The sequence below is a fragment of the Tenebrio molitor genome, chromosome 6 (assembly GCF_963966145.1).
Source record: "Tenebrio molitor chromosome 6, icTenMoli1.1, whole genome shotgun sequence".
NCBI classification, from domain to species: domain Eukaryota; kingdom Metazoa; phylum Arthropoda; class Insecta; order Coleoptera; family Tenebrionidae; genus Tenebrio; species Tenebrio molitor.
Window position 1 is genome coordinate 6669682 of NC_091051.1, and position 22490 is coordinate 6692171.

General features: G+C 38.1%; 3 protein-coding genes, 1 long non-coding RNA gene and 1 other non-coding gene across 9 annotated transcripts; 3 read left to right on the top strand and 2 right to left on the bottom strand.

The window, feature by feature from the left end:
• Positions 1 to 161: 161 nt before the first annotated feature.
• LOC138133739 (sodium channel protein Nach-like) lies at positions 162 to 2740 on the top strand. Of its 2 annotated transcripts, XM_069051691.1 has the most exons (8): positions 162 to 511; positions 564 to 678; positions 729 to 893; positions 946 to 1060; positions 1471 to 1569; positions 1627 to 1735; positions 1788 to 1897; positions 1948 to 2740. In XM_069051691.1, the coding sequence occupies exons 1-8, from the start codon at positions 375 to 377 to the stop codon at positions 2169 to 2171; spliced, it is 1074 nt and encodes a 357-aa protein (XP_068907792.1). In that variant the 5' UTR covers positions 162 to 374; the 3' UTR covers positions 2172 to 2740. The 2 variants fall into 2 exon arrangements, with proteins under 2 accessions (XP_068907792.1, XP_068907791.1); XM_069051690.1 differs by having other exon boundaries at positions 386 to 678; positions 1618 to 1735.
• LOC138133736 (zinc finger protein 879-like) lies at positions 2200 to 3877 on the bottom strand. The gene is made up of 3 exons (XM_069051687.1): positions 3620 to 3877; positions 3061 to 3564; positions 2200 to 3008 (listed from the first exon to the last, which is right to left on the bottom strand). The coding sequence occupies exons 1-3, from the start codon at positions 3764 to 3766 to the stop codon at positions 2244 to 2246; spliced, it is 1416 nt and encodes a 471-aa protein (XP_068907788.1). The 5' UTR covers positions 3767 to 3877; the 3' UTR covers positions 2200 to 2243.
• A 1717-nt stretch (positions 3878 to 5594) lies between these two features.
• Positions 5595 to 5666, top strand: TRNAQ-UUG (transfer RNA glutamine (anticodon UUG)). Its single transcript has one exon. It is a non-coding gene; the product is annotated as a tRNA-Gln (tRNA).
• A 499-nt stretch (positions 5667 to 6165) lies between these two features.
• Actn (alpha actinin) lies at positions 6166 to 18341 on the top strand. 4 transcript variants are annotated; one of them, XM_069051684.1, is made up of 12 exons: positions 6166 to 6453; positions 12319 to 12889; positions 13164 to 13258; positions 13487 to 13564; positions 13706 to 13798; positions 13853 to 14083; positions 14140 to 14438; positions 14491 to 14770; positions 14822 to 14950; positions 16737 to 17053; positions 17108 to 17516; positions 17575 to 18341. In XM_069051684.1, exons 1-12 carry the CDS (start codon positions 6334 to 6336, stop codon positions 17731 to 17733), a joined length of 2781 nt encoding a protein of 926 aa, XP_068907785.1. In that variant the 5' UTR covers positions 6166 to 6333; the 3' UTR covers positions 17734 to 18341. The 4 variants fall into 4 exon arrangements, with proteins under 4 accessions (XP_068907785.1, XP_068907782.1, XP_068907784.1 ...); XM_069051681.1 differs by lacking the exon at positions 13487 to 13564 and having other exon boundaries at positions 6167 to 6453; XM_069051683.1 differs by lacking the exon at positions 13164 to 13258 and having other exon boundaries at positions 6167 to 6453; positions 13479 to 13564.
• LOC138133744 (uncharacterized) lies at positions 12938 to 15954 on the bottom strand. The gene is made up of 2 exons (XR_011160501.1): positions 15680 to 15954; positions 12938 to 13138 (listed from the first exon to the last, which is right to left on the bottom strand). It is a non-coding gene; the product is annotated as an uncharacterized lncRNA (long non-coding RNA).
• Positions 18342 to 22490: the final 4149 nt, after the last annotated feature.

Consider the following 22490-nt stretch of genomic DNA (forward strand, 5'->3'; position numbering starts at 1 on the left):
CAATATTAACGACTGCGTTTCCGATTTGGGAAGTCCCCTTCCCGACGGTGACTCTTTGCAATTTCAACTTGATTTACAAGAACAACACCCAACAATTCAAAGACTTGTACGCGTATTTCAAATACAAAAAACTGTTCTATTTTTGAGTACAATTACAGACTAAGCAACCGTGCGACTCCAGACGAAATGGACAATTTTTTCTCGAATTTATCCGCATTGATACTTAGTACCCGAATGGACAGAGACTTAGATTGGGAGGAGTACACTAAAGTCACGAAACTTCTAGAACGCGCAGGGTACAACACCGAAAAATTGATGAGAACGGTAGACACACCTTATTTGTTCAATATCAAATATAAACAATATTTTAGTTGATGCACCCTTGCAATCAAATGATAAGCGATTGCTATTGGAACGACAAAGAAATGGACTGCGACGATTTGTTTCGCCCCATTAAAACCAGCAGCGGCTACTGCTGCTCGTTTAATTACAAAGGACATAAATATGACAAGCAAGTTTTTAAATAATTCTACACAATTTATATCACCACAATATATTTCCAGAGCTGACAAAAGTACGTACGTGTCGGGTGTGGGACCTTCCTTTGGTCTTTACTTACACCTAAGGGCGGAGGAAGACCAATACGTGTCGTCACTTAAACACAGTCTAGGAATTGATGTTGTGAACATACAAAATTTTTCCCACACGGTGTTAATGACAATTTTCAGGTCTCCATACATGAAAATAAACAATATCCAGACATGTCCATTTATAGTACTACTATTCGTCCTGGAAATGACGTTTCTCTATCTGTTAAACCAGAAATAACGGAAAGTGAGAAAAATGTTAAGGACACGCCCATCAACACAAGAGGATGTGCTTTTGCAGATGAGGTAATCGCAACATTCGACTGGTGAACATTTAATATATTTTATTCATCTGCAGATAAAAATGGAATGGTCAAACAGTTACAGCTACACCACTTGCATGAATGAGTGCAAAGCTAAGGAAATTAAGAAGTTGTGTGGCTGCATTCCCTATTATTTTTATCACATCAGAGGTACCTGATTTAAATATCTGTTAAATATTTTCCTAGTGTTCATCAAAATTTCAACTGATGTGTTAAAATTGTTCTGCAATATGATTAAAAAAACTATCAAAGTTAGCCATGAAAAACAAAAGCCATTTGAAATGTCATTACTGTCATTTAATGCACACGTAGACGTAAGACAAAAATTGAAATAATTCTGACGGAGTGTTTTGAAAGTGTGTTTGAATAATTTTTATTGGAATCCTATTTTGTGATGAGCAAGCGACAGTTTTCTCGTAAGATATTTACTTAGATGCTGAGTTTCTGTTTCATGGGTAACTTTGATGATGGCTTGTTTTATCATATGGAAGTATGTATAAAAATAACGGCATAAACTTTGCTTGAAGGGTTTATTTGCATTTCTAAATTTCTTATTTTAGGCAGAAGTCGATTTTGTACTCTACCAGACCTGGCATGCATCAAAAGAAACAATGTCAAAATAAAAACTTCCAAAATCACCTACAACAATTATCTTCGTGGTAACGAATTCTTTACAAATAAACATCAAAAACCATTAAATTTTTAAGGGATTTTAGCAAACACGTTTAATACACAAACTTCCGATTACACGACCAAATGCAAGTGTTACCCACAATGTGACGAAATCTCCTATTCTTACCAACAGGACCAGCAACCGTTACAAACGTGCTCGACTCCTAATTAATTTTTTACTTCGTTTTGATCGTACATTTTACAGTTCAAACGTCGGGTTAGGATCCAACGTCAGCATACTTCGCGTATATTTTGGTCACGTGTCATGTATGAAACTCTTGAGAAGCGTCCTCATAACTTGGGAGCTGATAGTTGGTAAAAACTGTCGTCCTAGTGTAGAACCAGATAGGATTTGTACTTTTCAGCATCTGTTGGTGGACTGGTTGGTCTATGTCTAGGGGGCTCGATCTTGAGCGTCATAGAATTTTTCTATCATGTAATGGAAGCGCTCTTTTCGAGATACACAAGAAAACTTGCGGTCGCAGAAAATAAAAAATATAAACCTAAACTATATCTGACGGATTTCGTCCGAACTAAAAACGTAGAGGCGTTCAAAGTGGTCAAGTGCGACTGCAGGAAGGACAATTAGATGGGGGAAATGTTTTTTCGAGTACAAATCTATTAGAAACTTTGTAATTAGGTCGACGTAAACATTTGGGACTTACAAGACTAGACTCTGGGAATCACACAACACTTCGGTCTTTGTAGCACGCGCCCCCATGTGCAGGAGCGAATGTTTTTCGAAGCTCTTCGCCCTCACGAAAACTCGCCCGCAGAACTTGCATTTAAACCTCTTATCCTCGTGTTTTTTCATGTGAGTTGTCAATCCACTAGATTGACTGAACCCCTTTTGACAAATTGTGCAAATGTAAGGCTTTATTCCTGTGTGGGTTCTCTCGTGGGCCCTCCAATCACCTGACTGAGTAAAACATCTATCACAATAAGAGCATTTGTACGGTTTTTCACCAGTATGGATTCTCTTGTGCACATTTAAGTGACTGATGCGTCTAAACGCTTTCCCACATGCCGAACACAAGTATGGCTTTTCACCAGTGTGTGTCCTCATGTGTATTGACAAATCACGTGTTACTGCAAAAGAGCTGGGGCATAGTTTACATTTGAAAGGTTTGGAGCCTGTGTGAGACATTTGGTGGCGCTTTAACAGTAGCGCGGAACTGTAACTTTTGCCGCATTCTGCGCACAGAAATTTGCGCACGCCTGAATGCACATCAAGGTGGGCTCTTAAGGCAGTTATTTTGGTAAAATCTTTGGGGCAATAGCGACATTTGTAGGGTCTCAAGCCAAGATGGGAGTAGACATGGATTTGCAAGTTTGAGATGGTTTTGTACAATTTATCACACCTGCTGCATTCAAATATCTTGACATCAGAGTTATTGAGAGCTTTTTTGTGTGTTTTAACATGTTCCTGTAAAAAAGTGTGTTAACAATAAATTTAAAATAAGTGTAAGACAGCTCACTGTTAATAAAAATGGATTGTTGAATATTTCTTCACATAAGGCACACTTGTAGTCTTTAGTGCAGTGATTAAGTTCATTATGTTTGTTTAAAGTTTTTATATCTTTAAAAGTCTCACAACAAATTATACACTTCACACTATATTCAAATTGAGATTGTACATTTGTATCTACCATTTCATTTTTAATATCAAACACATTGACATAGTCAAATTCCTTTGTGCTGTTGTTAAACACAAAACAGTCATTTTCATCATTTACCGCTGCTTTTTCAGCCTTTTCATTTTTGATATCACACACATTAACATAGTTAAATTCTTCTGTGCTGTTGTTGTTAGACACACAAAAGTCATTTTCATCCTTTACCACTGCTTTTGCAGCTTTGACTAAGAGAGATTGAATGGTGGTGTGCGACTGCAAACATGTTTCTCTGAATGTGTAAAATTCTTCTACGCGAAGAATACATGTTTCACAAAAGTACAATGGACAAGTGTGAAATTCTTTCAGCTGCAAAAATGTTAATGCACAATTTTACAAATTCGTACAAGTATCGCTAACTTACTTCAATAGCGGTACAGACTTTGTAAATATTTAGAAAGCGTTCGTAGTCGAGGTCTGTGTCGGTCAGTTCTTTTAGGTTGTTTTTGGTGGAAAGACACGCCCTGCACATTTTTTCCGAAGTCAGTCTACCTTTCAAAGGTGTTCCCATAATTATTATTTTTCAATTTGAAGAATAAGTTCGGCGGAATTTTGACATATGACAGATTATGACAACAAGGTTAAACAACCAATGAACAAACGAAATTGTATCACGTGATTTGACGGTCATTTTTAAAATAATTATTATTTAAGAGAATTTAAAAATAAATTGAGAATGTTTTACCTTTACTGTTTGTAATATAATAATTTTCCACATCTGATCGTAGTTTAAATTTTTTTGATAAATGATTTGCAGAGTAAAGAAAAATGTACTTGAACAGTCGGGTATTTGATGTGAAAGAGAATGAAAAGTGAAAACATAACACAAAGTATACAAAGTGTCTCAGAAATAAGTACATTAATTTTCACTGGTAATAGAATATTGAAATATATTTTCTTTCTAAATGAATCACCCATACCTAAGATTAACGACAAAATGTCTCCTAAAATTAGTGTCATTCTCATGAAGCAATTAGAATAATCATTATGTATCTTAAACAATTATAATCCAATTATACGATTTGTTGCAAGACAAGATTGATTTTTGGCTTAAAATATTTAAGTTTAAGTCTAAACCGGACTCAAGAATGTAAGATAACTTTTGATAAAAATATGTGATTTATAAGATAAAATAATTAACCGATAAAAAAAAACTTACTACTTTAAAAAGTAGGCGATTTCGTGGAAACAACTTTAATCAATAAATTTAAAAACGAATAAAAAGCAAATCATCTCAAAATTATTTTTTATTATAAAAATTAATGTTAGCATATTTATTGAACCAGTCGTTAAAGTATCTAATTATTGCTGCGAAATAATTTTTATAATGAAATAAAAGAGAATTACAAGAACGAATTAACGTAACATTAAAAATTTAAGTGATTTGATGGCATGTATTATGAAACCTAACGTTTTAACAGATGCTGGAAATAGTACTGAGGAAAATGTAATTTACAATCAAAAGATAACACCAAGATCTTTAATGGAAGTTAAGTTACAATTAAAAGCATCTGGTGATCGAGTCTGTAACCTGTAATCTGTAATGGTCTCATAAAGAGTACGTGTAACTCCAAGTTCTGTACAATCAACCGATGTGGTTCCGAAATAATTTTAAAATGCTGTTCCCATTTGACCATCCCTCGTTTATTTTTTTAAGTGAAATTTCCTAAAAACAAAGCGCTTTGACAGAAGTGATTTCTTTATATCTTCATGCTGAAAAGAAAGTATGTACTAGGCAATCCTAGAGGAAATACGATAAAAAATTATTATTATTGTAGTAAGTGCTGTTTTCATGATTCAAGTTTTATGACTTCTGTATTTTTATTAGTTGAAACAGGTATATTTTTCATTTTTATAGTGTTGCAAATATGTAAATCCAATGATCTGTCTAATGTAAAATATTGACAACAACTTATTAATAAATAATTAATATAATGTGGTGCAGATTTATTTATATACGTTAAGAATTAATTAATTCCGTTATTACATCAGGCATTACATGGCGTAAATTACTATTATGCATATCTGTATAAAAATTTTAGATTGCATAATAACATTTCTAACTATATTAGACTTGTTTCATAATAAAATTAATAAACGCAATTAGTTTGTGTAAAATCTATGCGTCAAGTAAAAAAATACCTGCAAAACACGGACATTTAATCTTTATTATTCTTTTATATTGTTAATATTTTCAGTAATACGTATAGTTTATAAATGCACAGTTTCAATAATTGTGTGTTATAATTAAATTATATAAAAATATATTAAAATGAAATAATTAAATGTATTCTAGAACAGGTGTAAAGTCTTGTTGCATCAAACAATAGTACTCGCAAGGTCCCATGGTGTAATGGTTAGCACTCTGGACTTTGAATCCAGCGATCCGAGTTCAAATCTCGGTGGGACCTTTTTTGTTTTTTTTTCTTCTTTTTTGTTTACTATGATATTCGCAACACACTTTAATTATCATACATAAACAAAGGGTAGTGTAAGAATTGTTGAGCACATTTAGTTTATTTTAGTTATCAAAGAAAAAGAAATTAAGAAAAATAAAGAGACTTCGTACAGTTTTTAGGGAATTTTATTTTTAGATGAATGTCATTAACAATTTAAGAAATGACAATTAGACAAATTAGAAAATTTTGAGGAGTGTCAAATTCTTGTCATTTCGAGCTCGTAATTTAAATTTGATCGTTTAAAGGTGGAGAAATCGTGCAACTCGTCGTCATCAACAGAGATTAACTTTGTCATGAGTTGTAGTTGCGGATTGATGGGTTTGAGGAGAAAATCAAAGTGTGATCGAATCTCGACAGGAGTCTCGGGGCAAGATTTAAAAATTGTTCGTGAGTTTCGAAGAGTCCGCTTTGCAGCGATAGGTTCTGTTACTATTGGAAAACGAGTCTCAGAGTTTGCGCTAACCGACAGACAACCAACTGGCAGACTGCAGTCGGGCTCGGGCTAGTGGGGTAAAGTGCGCGTCAGGTCGTGTGCTTTTGCACGACTGAATTACATCTGTCGAACGAACTTTGTAAAACGAAACACCTAGTATAGCAAAAAAACAGTGCATTTCTGAGAATGATCAGTACCGACGGCTACAATAACGTCGATCAGTACTCTGACGGCTACATGGAGCAGGAAGAAGAATGGGAGCGCGAGGGTCTCCTCGACCCGGCTTGGGAAAAACAGCAGAAAAAGGTGAGTCCCATCCCCGGCTCCCGCGGCGTCGACAACCCCGAACCTAACCTCAAAATCGCCCAGAAACGTAACCTTATCTCGTGCAACTATTTTTGGCGCTCTAGCCCTAGCCGTGATGTAATGCCGTACGAGAAATACTCAACAATCGTCAGCTGCCCGCTAAATTAGTACCACACGGCGAAATTATGAAACGCAACCCCTCCATGAACGAACCCGACACCCGTTCAGTGCCAGAACGCTTCCAGGGGGCCCGGGATTTAAACGCCCACCGACTCCAACCCCGACGTCACTTTTGCGAAGATCTAGCCAGACAGTGGCGTTTTCGAATTTTTCTCGCATTTTCCCTTCGTTATCGAGTGCGGCAGCTGCGCACCGGGACGCCTCCCAAGCGAGACGACGACGCTCAAGCGGGTGGGAGCGAGAGAGGCGCTTAGGCGTCGGATTTCTCGACGTCGTTACCAAAAATGGTCGCGGACATTCCAGGACCGAACTCTACACCGTAAACATCGCGGAAGCACCCCGTGGGGCGAGGACCCGAAGAACGAAAAGTCGGGGGCTCAAAGCTGACCACACGAGAGGCGGTCAGGTGGGCGATGCCTACTGGAAAATACTGACCGGGACGTTGCCTCGTCCCTGACTCGTATTCAGTAAGACGAAACCGTTTCCCGATGCGTCGGCGATAAATCAGATTTGTACAGACAGAGCTAGATGTTAAATAAGCCATCTCGTCGGCGAAGACGGCGGCGACGACGCCTCCAGAATGACGATCAAAACGCGTCGGCGTCGCCAGCTAGACTCTATTTTAAACAAACACCCACGTCCTTCTTTACCAACATAATCTAAATTTACTTCAATTACATTTTTTATTAGCGACGGCAAGTTTCCCGAAGGTGTGTTCAACCATCAGAAAAATAACCGGACATGTGGCACGCTCGTTAAAAGTATTGACAAAAAATTATTTACGAAATGAAACACATGTCTTTGTGGGGGATGAACGTCTTATTATTATTGGAGAGATGAGCGCTACTTTTCCATATATTTTTATAATTGGAGTGGAGACCGGTTAATTTTGGAACGAACCATTTCGAAAATGTGCCGCTATTGGAACCATCTCGTAAACAACGAACGTTCATTTGTAACAAGAGTAGTTTAGGTGTTCTAAAGGTATACAATTTCCATTAATAGTGTGCGACATTTTAGAGCCACGTGGTCATAAAGAAAAGCAGATAAATCCTAATCATTATTTGAACAAGTTTCTTACGTCATCCTGGAGGAAAATATGTTTATTGTTGTTTATTAAAGGTAACTCAAGGCATCGTGAGATAAGTTAATGTCAATCATGATGATTTGGAAAACTCTAAAATATTAGTCAAACTTCACGAAAGCACCAAAGCAAACCTCATTTCCACTGTTTACCACCACCAGCTTAAAAGCGTTGCCAGATTTGCAGTTTTTATTCGAAGAAAAACATGTAAAAGCCGTATTAGAAAGTATTCATGTCATTTTAAGTGTCACACGACCTTATCAAAATATGTTTTCATTTCTCTCGTTCACCACATTTGTGACACATTTTTATGATTTACGAATACACCTAAGCCGACGAAAATCCCATTAACTTCGATTTTCCCTTTGGCGAAAGTAGGTTTTGTATCGCTTCAAACACCGGTCAGAGGCTAAAACATCTTCTTATCTTTATTGTAAGAGAGTAAACGATCAAAACGATAAACTACCGAAATAGTCGAGAGAAAAGTGGAAGATACGGTAAAAATTTGAACTTTATTTGTAAAACAAGATTGTAAACGAGTACTGTTGTCGATAGATTAAATGATTGAAATTGTTCGATAGGAAGATCCATGTGGATCGATCGAGAATGTGCGGTGCTCACGTAGCCGTGAACAAAACGAAAACAAATTTTGCAACGTTATTTTTACAGCCACCGACACATCTGCAAATAAATACGGAGTGTGTAATTTTTTCAGCATCGCTGAAACTATTCCCGTGGGCGTTGATATTCCTGCAATGCTGACAGATACCCAAGAGTGGCGTTCGGCATGCAAATCGTTCGAAAGAATAGAATTGTAACGTGTTGCGTAACACAACCTTGGTCATTATAGAAAGCAATAAACAAGAATTAGAAAGTTCACGTTCGACGAGTGCGCTTGTAAATAAATCACAATTTGAATCAATTTGCGCTGTTTTTGTCGCCACGTTTATTAATTCCTTGACCTCGCCAGTTTTGTTTATCACTTGAAAATCGAAATGTGGCCGCCGGGAGGAGTGTTATTGTTTCGGTGTCTAGCGAACTGTAAATGTCATTCTTTGCAAATAGCGTACTAGCCCCGTGTTATTGATACCTTTGTTGAGGTGTCCTTGTGACGAAAGTAGCGCGCATTATCCTGTTACCAATATTTTTTCCGTTCGTTACGAATGTACAGTTGCGATGGTGCAGATTGTTTACATTTTCAGGTGAATCAGTTCTGACATTTTCCCTCAACAATCGTTAATTAAACAGAAAGAGTTTAACAGTAAATGTAGCAAATGAATAAATAGTATCGGTGAGAACGCGACCTCTCCGCCGTAAAGGTTAAAGAGAGCATCCAACTCCCTAGGAAATTTGCAACGACTTCGCACTCGGATTTTCTTCAGAACGTGGTCAGCTAAGTCGCATTTTTCTCTCCACCAAACAAATACAGTGCCTGACCACAGTTTAAACCGTCATCCAACAGTTAATTGGTCAAAGTATGTTAGCGCTATTTATTTTATACAATTTGATTAACTGTAAGACATTGTTCCAAATGTCTCGGAACGATCGACTGTTGCGACACGTTCCTGCCCGGCGATATTTAAATGTCTTTGGTGAAAATTCCGTCGTACCCTGACGAAACGTATTTTGCATAGATAATTCGAAATTAACCAAGTAAAAGTATTTGAGGAAAAGAAAGTGCAAGAACGGTATACTCGTAGATGAATCATGACTGACATTTAAACAATTCAACACGGGGACAGTTTTGTTCTTTGTGTGAGCAGCTGAAAGGTTTGCGGTCGAGGAAAATGGGATTTTTTTGTGGGGAAAAATCTTTATACAGGCGCCCGACTGCATGCTTACCGGTATCTGAACGATCTAGTTCAGCATGCGGGTTATTAAATAATAGAAACTAGAAGATCGTGTGTATTTATCTTAATGAAGCAGTCCATATAAGGGGACGTTTGGTGTACCGTTTAGACCACTATAGAAGCACATTTGTTGCATATGGCGTCCGTTGTAAGTTATGGCTGCGGTGTTGAATCAACAGTCGCACTCGAATGTTTACATAAACTTTCGTCATGAGCTGAGTAATGAGAGTCTGATTCAACAGTGAATTCCTGTCAATTAATCGACGCGATGTGCAACAGAAGTGAGGACCGATTCGAGAGAAGAACTGGATCTGGATTCCCCTTTGGTGAACTCGTATAGACAACAAACAATAACGAACAATGCAAACACGTAGCGTGACTAAGAGCGACGTTTTGAGGAAGATGTTTGCGATATGAATAAGTGTTATTGACCTACTCAGCGGCGAGAATGCTCAAACCGAATTGATTTTAGGAAATGCGGTAATCGTTCTGCTATTTCGGAAATGACTTGAATCACCTGTGGAAAGCCGGCTCGATTAACTGGACGTAATTAACCTCAACCTCTAAAATTGGTGTTTATTCGACACGTACCGGCGTCAGCTGTTGTCCGTTGGAATGGTCGATCAAGCGTGACAAACTCTTTGTCAGTACACTTCCTCTTGGTTTGGCGTGAAAGGTCGCGTGACTTTTTTATAGATAGAGCTTCTCAATTTTCGATAGGAGATCCGGAAAAATAAACAATGAGTGGTTCGTGCCTCTCTAATTATAGAAGACCCAGATCTGGTGCCAATAATTAATAAGGACGAGACGAGGTTTCGCACGGCGAGAGAAACGGATCCACGAGGAATTTCGTCTTTCTCAGGTTTTAATTGCTTCCCACACAATCACCGAAGATTTTGTTGATCCATTTTAATTAATTCGTTTGCGTAGACGGTGTAAAAAAAATGCGAAAGTGTGCGCGACACGAACTATCATCGGCAAGGACATCAGTGGCAATTAAAGTCGATGATAATGGTTGTAAAAATTTTGTCGGCTTGGTGACAGCGAAATGATTTTTCGAAAAGCGATACCGATTTGATGGACGTCAACGAGTTTGAGTCTAATTCAAGAATGTTCACCTCTTTATCCAAAAATCCCACCTATTTTTAGGACACGTCCGTGTATTTTCGTGAGTTGCATTCGCGCTCTCCTCGCTTCTGGATCTTGAATGGGAACGGGAAAATCCGGAAAGAGATGTTAACACTGAAGTCGTAGATTCCCGTCTTGCTCTAACTGGGTTAAGCCGGAGTAGTGCACACGGTTGCAGAATCTTTGCACGTGGATCACGATTTTTGTCGCCTGGATTAAATGCGACCAGAAAACAGTGGCGCTCCGCCGCGTATTCGTGGAATGCAGGTTTGAGGGGCACGCCGGGAAAACCAAACGGCCTTGACTCGGATCGTCCGTGGAAACGTGGACGCTTGCGAAAACCGCGGGAAATTGAAACGGTCCGGTCTGGCGTAACGGTTTCCCGGGATTTTCTCTTAGTCATCGGGACAAATCGTCGAATTAATTGTGTATCGTAACAATGCGACGTTGTGCCACAAATAGAAATCGATGAATGGTAACGAGACTGGTTCGTGGCAGATGGTCGGGCTTCGCGGGGGGCGACGAGCCGCCCCTGCGCCGTTGCATACGTTACGGTGTAATGGCAAATGGGCCCGCGGATATTATTATATCGCGTTATGAGCATGTAGTGGCGTTACGGACCTTGCTTTTCGGTTTATATATAATTTGGCGCATTGCCCGTTTTGCATAATTTCTCTCTGAGTCAGATGCGGCCAATAAACCGATTTTGTATAAATTCGTGATGAAATATACGCCGTAAAACGATCAGATTTTATGCTATATTGCCGATGCCGATCAAACCTGTCGCTACGTTTTCAATTTTTATCTGCGATTATTTTCTCAAACATTAGGCGCTCATCGGCTGTGAAACATGTTAACAAACGAATTTTCTGCTACATACTTTGTCTCAGTAGGTACATTCACCATAAATTGTGAACTGAGCAGGAACGGATTCACGTGAAATCTCCATTGATGTTTACAACATAATTTAATCTGTACCCATCTCGGACAACAATTCAGTTTCGTCCGCGTTATTTAAATTAAACAATTGTGCAAGACGAATAGGAAGCGGGCTTGTCAGATGCTACAGTAGTGATACGTTTGTTTGAATTTTTATCACCAGTCCTTATAAGGAAGGGATAGCTTTATTATTTATTTATCGCCGACACGACCTATTACGGAAGATCGCGTCATTTATTTGAATTCGTTTATTAAGTGTCGGTTAAATTGAAACTACGAGGAAATATTGGTTCCTGTGCGTTTGAAATTTCTAGAATTCCACTCCAAAGCCAACAATGCATTCATTGCTCAACAATTTCCAGGCACAGATAAAGATATATCAGCCACCTTGAAATTTAAGGAAAGTTAGATCGCCAAGATAGCACTGTCAATATCTTGATAAACTGCCCGTACGCTATTTACATGAAAACTATTTATAAATGGGTGTCGGATTCAGATATTGAATATAATGATGCAACCAGTAATACATGAGTATGTACTACGATCCGCGATGAAGTAAAGCGGCACATCATTATTTTATTTATATTTTTGCTTCAATGGACCATGAAATTGGTAATCAGAATCATTAAGTTGCGTTAAGTTGTGGACTGGCCCGCCATTAACGAGCCCGATTTCTTTTTGCAGACATTTACGGCGTGGTGCAACAGTCATCTGCGTAAGGCCGGCACGGCGATCGAAAACATCGAGGAAGATTTCCGCAACGGCCTGAAACTGATGCTCCTCTTGGAGGTGATCTCCGGGGAGACCCTACCCAAGCCCGACCGTGGCAAGATGCGTTTCCACAAGATCGCCAACGTCAACAAGGCACTGGACTACATCGCCAGCAAAGGCGTCAAGCTCGTTTCGATCGGCGCGGAAGAAATCGTCGACGGCAACTTGAAAATGACCCTCGGTATGATCTGGACCATCATCCTTCGCTTCGCCATCCAGGACATTTCCGTGGAAGAGATGACGGCCAAAGAGGGTCTGCTGTTGTGGTGCCAGCGCAAGACCGCGCCGTACAAGAACGTCAACGTGCAAAACTTCCATCTCTCGTTCAAGGACGGTCTGGCGTTCTGCGCTCTCATCCATCGCCATCGCCCTGATCTCATCGACTACAGCAAACTATCCAAAGATAATCCTCTTGAAAACCTAAACACTGCCTTTGATGTCGCCGAGAAGTATCTCGACATTCCCAGGATGTTGGATCCCGATGGTAAGAAACAAAGGGATCTTTCAATTTCATTCTCGACGGGGGTGTCAAACAGACAAATCTTGTACAATTTAAGACGCTGCGTACGCTGCCGACATTATCGACAGTTTTATTAGTGTACTGTTTTTGGGAGTTGTTTATTGACACGACAAGGAAATACACAAACAGTGGAATTTATTGGTTGGATCTCAAGTTTTCGATAATGTCGGTGATGTGCGTTGACAACCCTAGCTTAGAGGTGTGTGAGGCAGTCTGAAAAAAATCAAAATAATTACAGATTTAATCAACACGCCTAAACCCGATGAGCGTGCCATCATGACTTACGTGTCATGTTATTATCACGCTTTCCAAGGGGCCCAACAGGTATCGATTGTACGAAAGTGTCAAAAATTAACCAAATTGTTTAACAAGACAATTTTTGCCATTTGCAGCTGTTCTTAACCAATAAGTAAACTCACGCATATACTAAGTGAGCGATAATTTGTAATGTCTAATACCGATTTTGTTTTTGTTTTCGTTTATTTTTGTTTTATTTTTTTTCGTTTCCTAATTTGAATTATTGTGATGATGTGGTTTACTTGTTTGCATGCAGATTTACAGAACACCGCTATGCCGGACGAAAGGGCGGTCATGACATACGTATCGTCCTACTACCATTGCTTCTCAGGTGCACAAAAGGTGATTTCATTATGTATGTAATAATACCGTAACCTGAATGCTTTTAATGATTTTTTAAGAATGATTTTTGATACAGTCACTTTTTTATTTTTAATCTGTCGCCAAATCGGTACGAACATTTCTACAACACTGAATTTCCAGGCCGAAACTGCCGCGAACAGAATCTGCAAGGTTCTGAAAGTCAACCAAGAGAATGAACGTCTGATGGAAGAATACGAACGTTTGGCCAGTGACGTAAGTTTTTAAATGCAAATAATCACACAGAAGTAACATTCGACGACGATGCAGCTCCTGGAATGGATCCGTCGCACCATGCCATGGTTGGCGTCACGTCAAACTGACAATTCTCTTGCTGGTGTTCAAAAGAAACTAGAAGAATACCGTACGTACAGGCGCAAGCATAAGCCTCCACGTGTCGAGCAGAAAGCAAAGCTCGAAACTAACTTCAACACCTTACAGACAAAACTGCGTTTGTCCAACAGACCGGCGTACATGCCCACCGAAGGAAAGATGGTTTCTGTTAGTAGCGCGCCGCTTTCGCATTTAGGAGAGATTTGAGAGGTTGTTGATTTTAGGACATCGCGAACGCTTGGAAGGGCCTGGAGAACGCCGAGAAGACGTTCGAGGAGTGGTTGCTGTCGGAGATGATGCGTTTGGAGCGTCTGGAACACTTGGCCCAGAAGTTCAAACATAAGGCGGACGCCCACGAGGACTGGACTCGCGGTAAGGAGGAGATGCTGCAGAGTCAGGACTTCAGACAGTGTCGTCTCAACGAGTTGAAGGCTTTGAAGAAGAAACACGAGGCCTTCGAGTCAGACCTGGCCGCTCATCAAGACCGCGTGGAGCAAATCGCCGCCATCGCTCAGGAACTCAAGTATTGTCTCCGGGTCGTCGTGTTGAGCAGTTGTTTGAGGAGTGTGTTTCAGCACTTTGGAATACCATGACAGTGTGAGCGTTAACGCTCGTTGCCAGCGCATCTGCGACCAGTGGGACAGACTGGGTGCTTTGACGCAGCGTCGTCGTCAAGCTCTCGACGAGGCCGAGAGGATCTTGGAGAAGATCGACATCCTTCACTTGGAATTCGCGAAACGCGCCGCTCCGTTCAACAATTGGCTGGACGGGACACGGGAAGATCTTGTCGATATCTTTATCGTGCACACCGTTGAGGAAATTCAAGGACTCATCGACGCCCACTCTCACTTCAAGGTGAGCTCGTCATTATCATATAGATTGGTTCTTCAATCGATTGATTTCCAGGCGACTTTAGGAGAGGCCGATAAAGAGTACCAAAGCATTGTCGGACTTGTAAGAGAAGTAGAGGCCATTGTCAAACAACATCAAGTACCTGGAGGGTTGCAGAACCCGTACACTACTCTCACAGCCCACGTGAGTATTGTTTGTCGGTTGCTGATAACGTCGTTCATTCATAGTCATCAATCATCATTCATTTCATCCTGTATCAGATTCAGTGGCGTGCGGCAATATAATACTTACAAGAAACATGACTGACATCGATTCGTGCAGATTGATTTTCGTAAAGAAGTGTCGAATAATATGAAAATGTAAAATGCGTTAAAATGCTGTCAACGTACACGCTCTAAAACGAAACGTGTAACTAATACACTTGGAAAACATCACTCAGAATTTGGTTAATGTATTTACATTTAGGTTACATCAATAGACACACAGAAGAGATGAGACAATTCAGTTCTTATGACGTTAGGAATATTGTATTACGCCCTAAAAAATTCTCGTCAATGTCATATTTGGTTTTGCAACGTTTGTCTTAGAAATTGTTATTTAATCACATGAAAAAAAAATCACTTTCAACAATTGTTTCTTTTCAAATAATGTTTTTAAACTCAAAATTAAAAGGCACAGACCTTGTGAATTCAAGTTGCGTCATGCTTTTACTAATAAAAAATGTATAATAGCTGACTTTAACAAGACACTTTTTAGACATGCATTATAAGTAGGTCAAAATAAAAGAAAAATTATTACACCGAGACCTCAAATAATTGTTAATAAAATTAGTAGGTACTAACATTGTTATGATTAGATAACATTATTGTTGGAGTAGACGTAGCTTATTGACCAAAATTTTAAAAATTGTACCTTGTTCACACATCGAAGATCCACCAACACCAGAATTTACACCGAAAATACACGTGGCAACGCTGTTCAATTTTTGACTAGAACATGAAAAGTTAATTTAATTTGTTACGCAAATTTATTTCTTTTCACAGCATTGTATTAAATTTAAAATTTTCTAACACACAAGCGTCAATTTGACAAAATTAAACAGTCGTCTCAGTCGTGCCAACTTGTATCGTCTTCACAGAGTTATAGGGATATTTATTGTTCAACCAACATAAGTCGACAGGTGGAGGATCTTTAATATAATATTATACTTCTAATAAATAAAAAAGAGCAAATATTTAAAATAAAGAACAAACAGATATGTAATTAATTTTTTGGGCAAAGAACGGTTAAGGAAAAGGTAAATATTTCCATTGCTTTGTATAAGACTTGATGAATAATTATGAGTTTTTGGGAAGATTATTTATTGTATTTTTCTACTTCGGTGTTACAATGAGCATTTTGTGACACCGAAAACAATTTCCCAAAAATCAATTTTATAGCATCGTTTCTAGTGATAATTGAATTTGGGGTTGGTATTGAAAGTAAATTTCAGTGGTAAATGTGATGTCATTTGAACCTGAATCCATGTTTTGGATCAAAATAAACTATTAATAGGGTAGATTATTATTGTAGATCTAACAACATCTGGGAGACCATTTAAAATTTAATTTTCAATGCAATGACATTGCTTCGTCAATACCAACCCAATTCCATTAAAATAAAAGTCACTAGATAATAATTTTATATTAAAAAAAATAACTCGTTCGTCAATAGACTGTCTTGTGCAACTCGTACATATAACAATATACTATTGTGTATGCGAGTGTAAAATCTTACATGTGCGACCTATTATTATAGAACCGCACGCCGCCGAATGCCACTTAAATGTCGGTCGACGTTAGTAATTATAAAATTTTGTGATTGCTTGGCCCTAAAGGAAGGAATTGGTGGTGACCTTGAGGTAAAATGTCGGTTGTTTATCTACTTTATAGCCGGGAGGTCCTAACAGGAAGGTGATTTTTGATTGTAGGACCTCACCAGAAAATGGGGCGAGGTGAGGCAATTGGTGCCGCAAAGAGACGCCACTTTGCAGGGCGAGCTCAGGAAGCAGCAGAATAACGAAATGCTCAGACGCCAGTTCGCCGAAAAAGCGAACGCAGTCGGTCCTTGGATCGAACGTCAACTGGACGCCGTCACCGCGATCGGTATGGGACTCCACGGTACTCTCGAAGACCAACTGCACCGCCTCAAAGAATACGAACAGGGCGTGTACGCTTACAAGCCTCACATCGAGGAGCTCGAGAAGATCAACCAGGCCGTACAAGAAAGCATGATCTTTGAAAACAGGTAAAACTGAGAGTAAAGTCGAGGGATGTTCGTTTTGCGAGTGCGTCGTTTCAGATACACCCAGTACACAATGGAAACTTTGCGCGTCGGTTGGGAACAGCTGTTGACCTCCATCAATCGCAACATCAACGAAGTGGAGAATCAAATCCTCACCCGCGACTCCAAAGGCATCACGCAACAACAACTCAACGAGTTCAGGTCTTCGTTCAATCACTTCGATAAGAACAGGACCGGTCGTCTCACACCTGAAGAGTTCAAATCTTGTCTCGTTTCCCTCGGATATTCTATCGGAAAAGACAGGCAAGGAGATATCGATTTCCAAAGAATTTTGGGAGCAGTCGATCCGAACAGCAGCGGATACGTTCACTTCGACGCTTTCTTGGACTTCATGACTAGAGAGAGCACCGATACCGACACCGCGGAGCAAGTCATCGACAGTTTCCGCATCTTAGCGGCCGACAAGGTTCGTAAATCGCGGACGATTTCGATCCGGTGTTTTAACTGTACTCCGATTTTTGCAGCCATACATTCTGCCCGACGAACTCAGGAGGGAACTCCCGCCGGATCAAGCCGAATACTGTATCCAACGCATGCCGGCGTACAAGGGTCCGGGGGCCGCTCCCGGAGCCCTGGACTACATGTCATTCTCGACAGCTTTGTACGGAGAATCCGATCTATAATTTGTAGACGCCTCTATACGCAGCGAGGTGATATAGCCATAGGGTTATGGAGAATTCATATCTCATTGCCTTACCCCATCCCTTGTATCAATATATGAAAACAATATTTATTTTTCTGGTATACTGTAGACTCGTAATACTGAATTGTATGTGCCAGTATTATCGGTCTACAAGTAGCATTGCAGCTTACTAGCTGAACGACGGACTGATGAGGAATCGGTCTGAAAATTAAAAACCGAGCAAGTGTTTCATTAAAAAAAAACTTTTATTTATTTACAATTTCGCTTGCTACTACTTGATCATTTTATTTCAACGGAAAATGGTAAGTTGTCGCCTTCTCTGGATTATTTACGTACTTTTTTTGCAAGTGCTCAGATTTATTTATTTATTTACTTCTGTTTAAGAGCTTCATTGTACAGTTTTTTTTTAAATAAACGCTCTTTATTGCTGCGTAATTATACAAGCTCAAGCAATAAGAAATAAAGAGCATTTATTGTTTATTTTTGGTTGGAGTTAATTTATGGTTATTATTGAAAATATGTAAAAATATATTTTTTCTGCCCAAAGTATACTAACTTACGTATATCGAATAAATTTTATTTGATTTATTAATGCGTTTATTTTTATTTTACTTTTCAGATAGTTGTAGGTTTCCGCAGCTACTGCTGCGGCGAGATATGTAGTGCTATATGTTCAGAACTTTATATTTCGTAAATTACAGCTATGTGAATATATGTAATTTTAAAACAACACTTGTTTCATTTAGCGCAAAATTTAAAGCAACAAAATAAAACAATTCGTTTTGAAAATGCAGTTCTTTTAGTAAATGTTGAAGTTGTATCGCTTCCTGCAAGAAAGTTACGTGGCTATTTGTTGACAAGTCAGATTATTTTTTGATTAATGTAGTAACACTTCGATAAATCATCCAAAGAGATATAACATTAAAAAATCGTATTCTGTATTTCCTACCGTTACAGTATCGTAATAAATTCAATCGAACAAACAGTTAAAGTAGTTATTACAGTGGACGTTGTTACCAAGTAGTGATTGCAAGAGCGACCATTTATGTTTGTCTGATTTGCTTGCCTAACCGGTAATTGTTTTCCAATAGAATAGAAAAGAAGTTTGATTTTTATGTCGCTTTTGTTTACAACATTTTTTTATTTCCGCCTTAGCCATAAAACAGCGACAACTCGTTATAATGTGATTAACTCGTCGTTTTCTACTTCAGAATGAGACGATATCCGAATAAAATTGTTGTAATAAAACGACGCAAATAAAAGTTTCAACGATAAAATACACAATATTCCTGACGAATTTACTGGGAGGGTATTAAAAAGTCGCCCAACTTTATGTAGGTCATATTCTTTTCTCTTTATTAAGGTTTTTATTCAGCCTCGGGTGGAAAATGAAAATTGGTATGAAAGTAAATTGATGAAAAAAGAAATAAAACTTGATACTCTTCACAAAAGGCCACCATCACATGTTGAGGAAATTCTTTACGGTTTGATTTAAGCTATGTTTTGAAGGAATGGCCTATGAATAACAAACCTTTCATCGTAAATTATCAAAGTTTGTTCGAAATGTGTGAAATCTGAAACCGACAACGTGGCGGTAATATATTATAGACGAACCATACACACACTGACACGCACTATTCGGCGTGTAGGGTTTCAGGAATGGAGGAAAACGCGTTCAAAAAGATTATCGGGAAGCAGCAATTTGTCGTTGAATGTTTTTTTCCAAATCAAAACGATGGGAACATTTTAATTAAGTGGTCATAAAAAAAGTTCCCGGGGCGCTTTACGAATAAACAGCGAGACGTGGGAGCAGCACGCATCAAAAATAATTACTGTAATTTGTAATAACTTCAAATTCAATTTTGTTTACATAACTCGAGAATATTAGAGGAAGCGTACGTGTAACTTTTCAATTATGGCCACGGATACTGTTCATGTAAGCGTAAAGCTAAGCGTTATTAATTATCATTATCAGCCGGTGCTAGACTGAACAACACAACCAGTACCAGACCCGAGCCGTAAGATGAATTTATCGGTTTGTGGTAGAATTTTTCTCTTTTTAATAATTTCTGTTCGATGCGAGTGTGGTCACAATTCTCGCGTGGGTTGTCTGGCGTTCAATCAAAACTATGTCTTCGACTAAAAATTAAATCGACGTGGACATAGTAGAAGACATTTTGTTACAAAAGTTGTGTGGTAGGTACACGTTTTAGTCAACTGTCAGTGAAGGAGGACCACTGTATGGTGACCACGTAAAAATATTACGGTAATTGTTCACTTTAACTACTTCTGGAATTTTAGCGTTTTTTCTGGCTAGACAGTCTCAGGGCGTCCTCCTAGATCGTGTTCCACCATTCAAACCTTGTGCAAATGCCTTTTTTTTCTCTCTTGTTGTATTTCAAGGTCGCGTCAAGGTCGCGCCAAGTCTTAGTATAACTAAAGGGTAAGGAAAATTTTCATTTGCACAAGGTTTGACTGGTGCGAAACGATATAGGAGGACGTCCTGAGGCTGTCTAGCCAGAAAAAACGCGAAAATTCCAGAAGTAGTTAAAGTGAACAATTACCAATACCTATTACTTTTGTAAATATGTAATAAGAAATGATAATAACAAAACATATTTATAGAAATCGGAGAATGTAAGAAAATTTGCAATTTTTCATTAGGTGTATTAATCAATTAAATTATGAAGGCGCCGACGAAATTATTCTTCCACCCTTTCCAACATACCTTTGTTATTGCGAATATACCAAGTCCTTGATGTACTATTGCGGGCAAAAAAAGTGGGACATCAACGTCATTGTCTTGACTTTTAATGTGAAATAACCCTTATCTGATTCTAACCCTACTTTGAATTGTCATTAAGTATTGGAGATTGTAGGGAATAAATGTAAGTAAGCACACGTAGTGAATATTTATTTAATGCAAAGTTCCAATCAAAATCTACCTTTATCAAAAGAAGAGGGCATTTGGAAAAGGAAAATAGGAGTATAAAATAAAATTTTAAACTGTCAGCTTGAATAGTGTCAAATTTCTATGACAATAATCAAAGGCAAAACGACAATAAAGCTTGAACTACATTGAATTTTTCAAAACTGACAGAAGTTTGATGTCCCACTTTTTTTGCTCGCAATAGTACCCCCACAAGAAGTCGCACGGAAATTCTCTGGGCTCGAGAAGCACTCCCGCACGTTTCACCATACACTACACAATATCTACGTATTCATTATTCGAAAATAAACGCACCATTTTCACAAAATTTTAACTCAAATCACAGAATCAAGACGTAAACACCTGCCTCTTGGAGCCGTCGAATAACACTAACTAAAAATGTAATCCTCTACCTCGGGCGCACAGCGAAAAAACTTTATTCTGAAAACACAATGTTTTGCTCTGATTTTACAAAAACTATTATATCACGGCCACTGTCATTGGGTTAAATAACTAGGAAATAGACAGCTCGTTAATTTATAAGTGGATAAAATACTGAAAAAAATGGTATACAACAATTTTGTTGTTCTTGACGAGATCTGTCACTTATTTCTGAGACACGTTGTATATTGCCAGGTTTTATAAAGTATTAAACTTTATAAGCGATTTAAGAATTTCCGACTGCCTCCGGGTTTAATTAATTTTAAACAACTTGCATGAGCCTTGTGGTACTTTTAGACTTAGGATTTTTATGCCGGTTAATTCTTTTTATTAACGTATATTCACGCTTCATAAACACTTTATCTTACAAACCAAGGAAAATATTAAAGAACAAGAACAAGAGTATAAATCATGAAGTTTAAAAAGCGTAGTTGGTCTAAAAAATAATAATCATCTTGAAAAATGTATAATATTATCCAACATAATTTAAAAAAGGTTGGCGGAATTACATCAATTCATTTGAAATGAATGTAACAGAAAACAGAAAGAAATTGTTAGTGTGTTATTATAAATAATGTTAAAAAAATTGTGGCAATTAATTGAATTTTCGAAAGTGATACAATCTTGAATTTTTAAGTCAATTTTATGTAGGTGAAAGGCGACAGTTCACTAAAATATGGTTGTCAGTTCATCTTCCTGCTTTTGGATATTGAATGACGGCAATCACAATAAAATACAAAGTGTTTTTGTGCTTAATGAAAGCATTATAAATTCTACATAGAACTTAATCCCATGATGTATATGGACTTGGTAATTTATTTACATGTAAATGACGTTGTATTGTTGTTTATAATTTTCACATTATATTATAAAGGACGATAAATAACAGAGAGATGCCATTAGATGAGTATCTGTTACAAAATAATGTTTTTCCACAAGTATTATGTTATAATATAAAAAGTAGAATTTTGAAGGGAACGTTCCATTTTACTCTAAATTATCTTCACATTTACAATGAGATATTCTTTTGTCTCTTAAATTAGAGAACGTTTTTGCGTTTTAGTTTCAGTTTCAAAATGCGAATTGTAACAAATTTTGTTACATTTTAGAGTGAAAAAATTTCGACTATTATTTTTACGGTTGGCTTCAAAAAAAAAACGGAAACGGTCAGAAAAATTTCTGTCAGATTTTATTAAATTTTTATAGTTTGAAACGGCCTTTTAGAATTTAGGTTAAAAAAACTGCACTTATGTGTCAGAAATACTACTGCCAAACAGACACAAATTGACATAAATTGACAAATTAAATTTCCAATTCACTTTAGGTTAAATTTCATTTCCCGTTTTTTTTGAAGCCAACTGTACCAG

Coding starts and splice junctions, on each gene's coding strand:
- LOC138133739 (XM_069051691.1), top strand. CDS start 375: ATGCACCCTTGCAATCAAATGATAAGCGATTGCTATTGGAACGACAAA. Junction 1,736..1,787: donor GACCAGCAACCGTTACAAAC/GTGCTCGACTCC, acceptor TACATTTTACAG/TTCAAACGTCGGGTTAGGAT. Junction 1,898..1,947: donor AACTTGGGAGCTGATAGTTG/GTAAAAACTGTC, acceptor TGTACTTTTCAG/CATCTGTTGGTGGACTGGTT.
- LOC138133736 (XM_069051687.1), bottom strand. CDS start 3,766: ATGGGAACACCTTTGAAAGGTAGACTGACTTCGGAAAAAATGTGCAGG. Junction 3,565..3,619: donor AAGTCTGTACCGCTATTGAA/GTAAGTTAGCGA, acceptor ACATTTTTGCAG/CTGAAAGAATTTCACACTTG. Junction 3,009..3,060: donor ACAATCCATTTTTATTAACA/GTGAGCTGTCTT, acceptor ACTTTTTTACAG/GAACATGTTAAAACACACAA.
- Actn (XM_069051684.1), top strand. CDS start 6,334: ATGATCAGTACCGACGGCTACAATAACGTCGATCAGTACTCTGACGGC. Junction 13,565..13,705: donor GCTTCTCAGGTGCACAAAAG/GTGATTTCATTA, acceptor CTGAATTTCCAG/GCCGAAACTGCCGCGAACAG. Junction 17,517..17,574: donor GCATCTTAGCGGCCGACAAG/GTTCGTAAATCG, acceptor CGATTTTTGCAG/CCATACATTCTGCCCGACGA.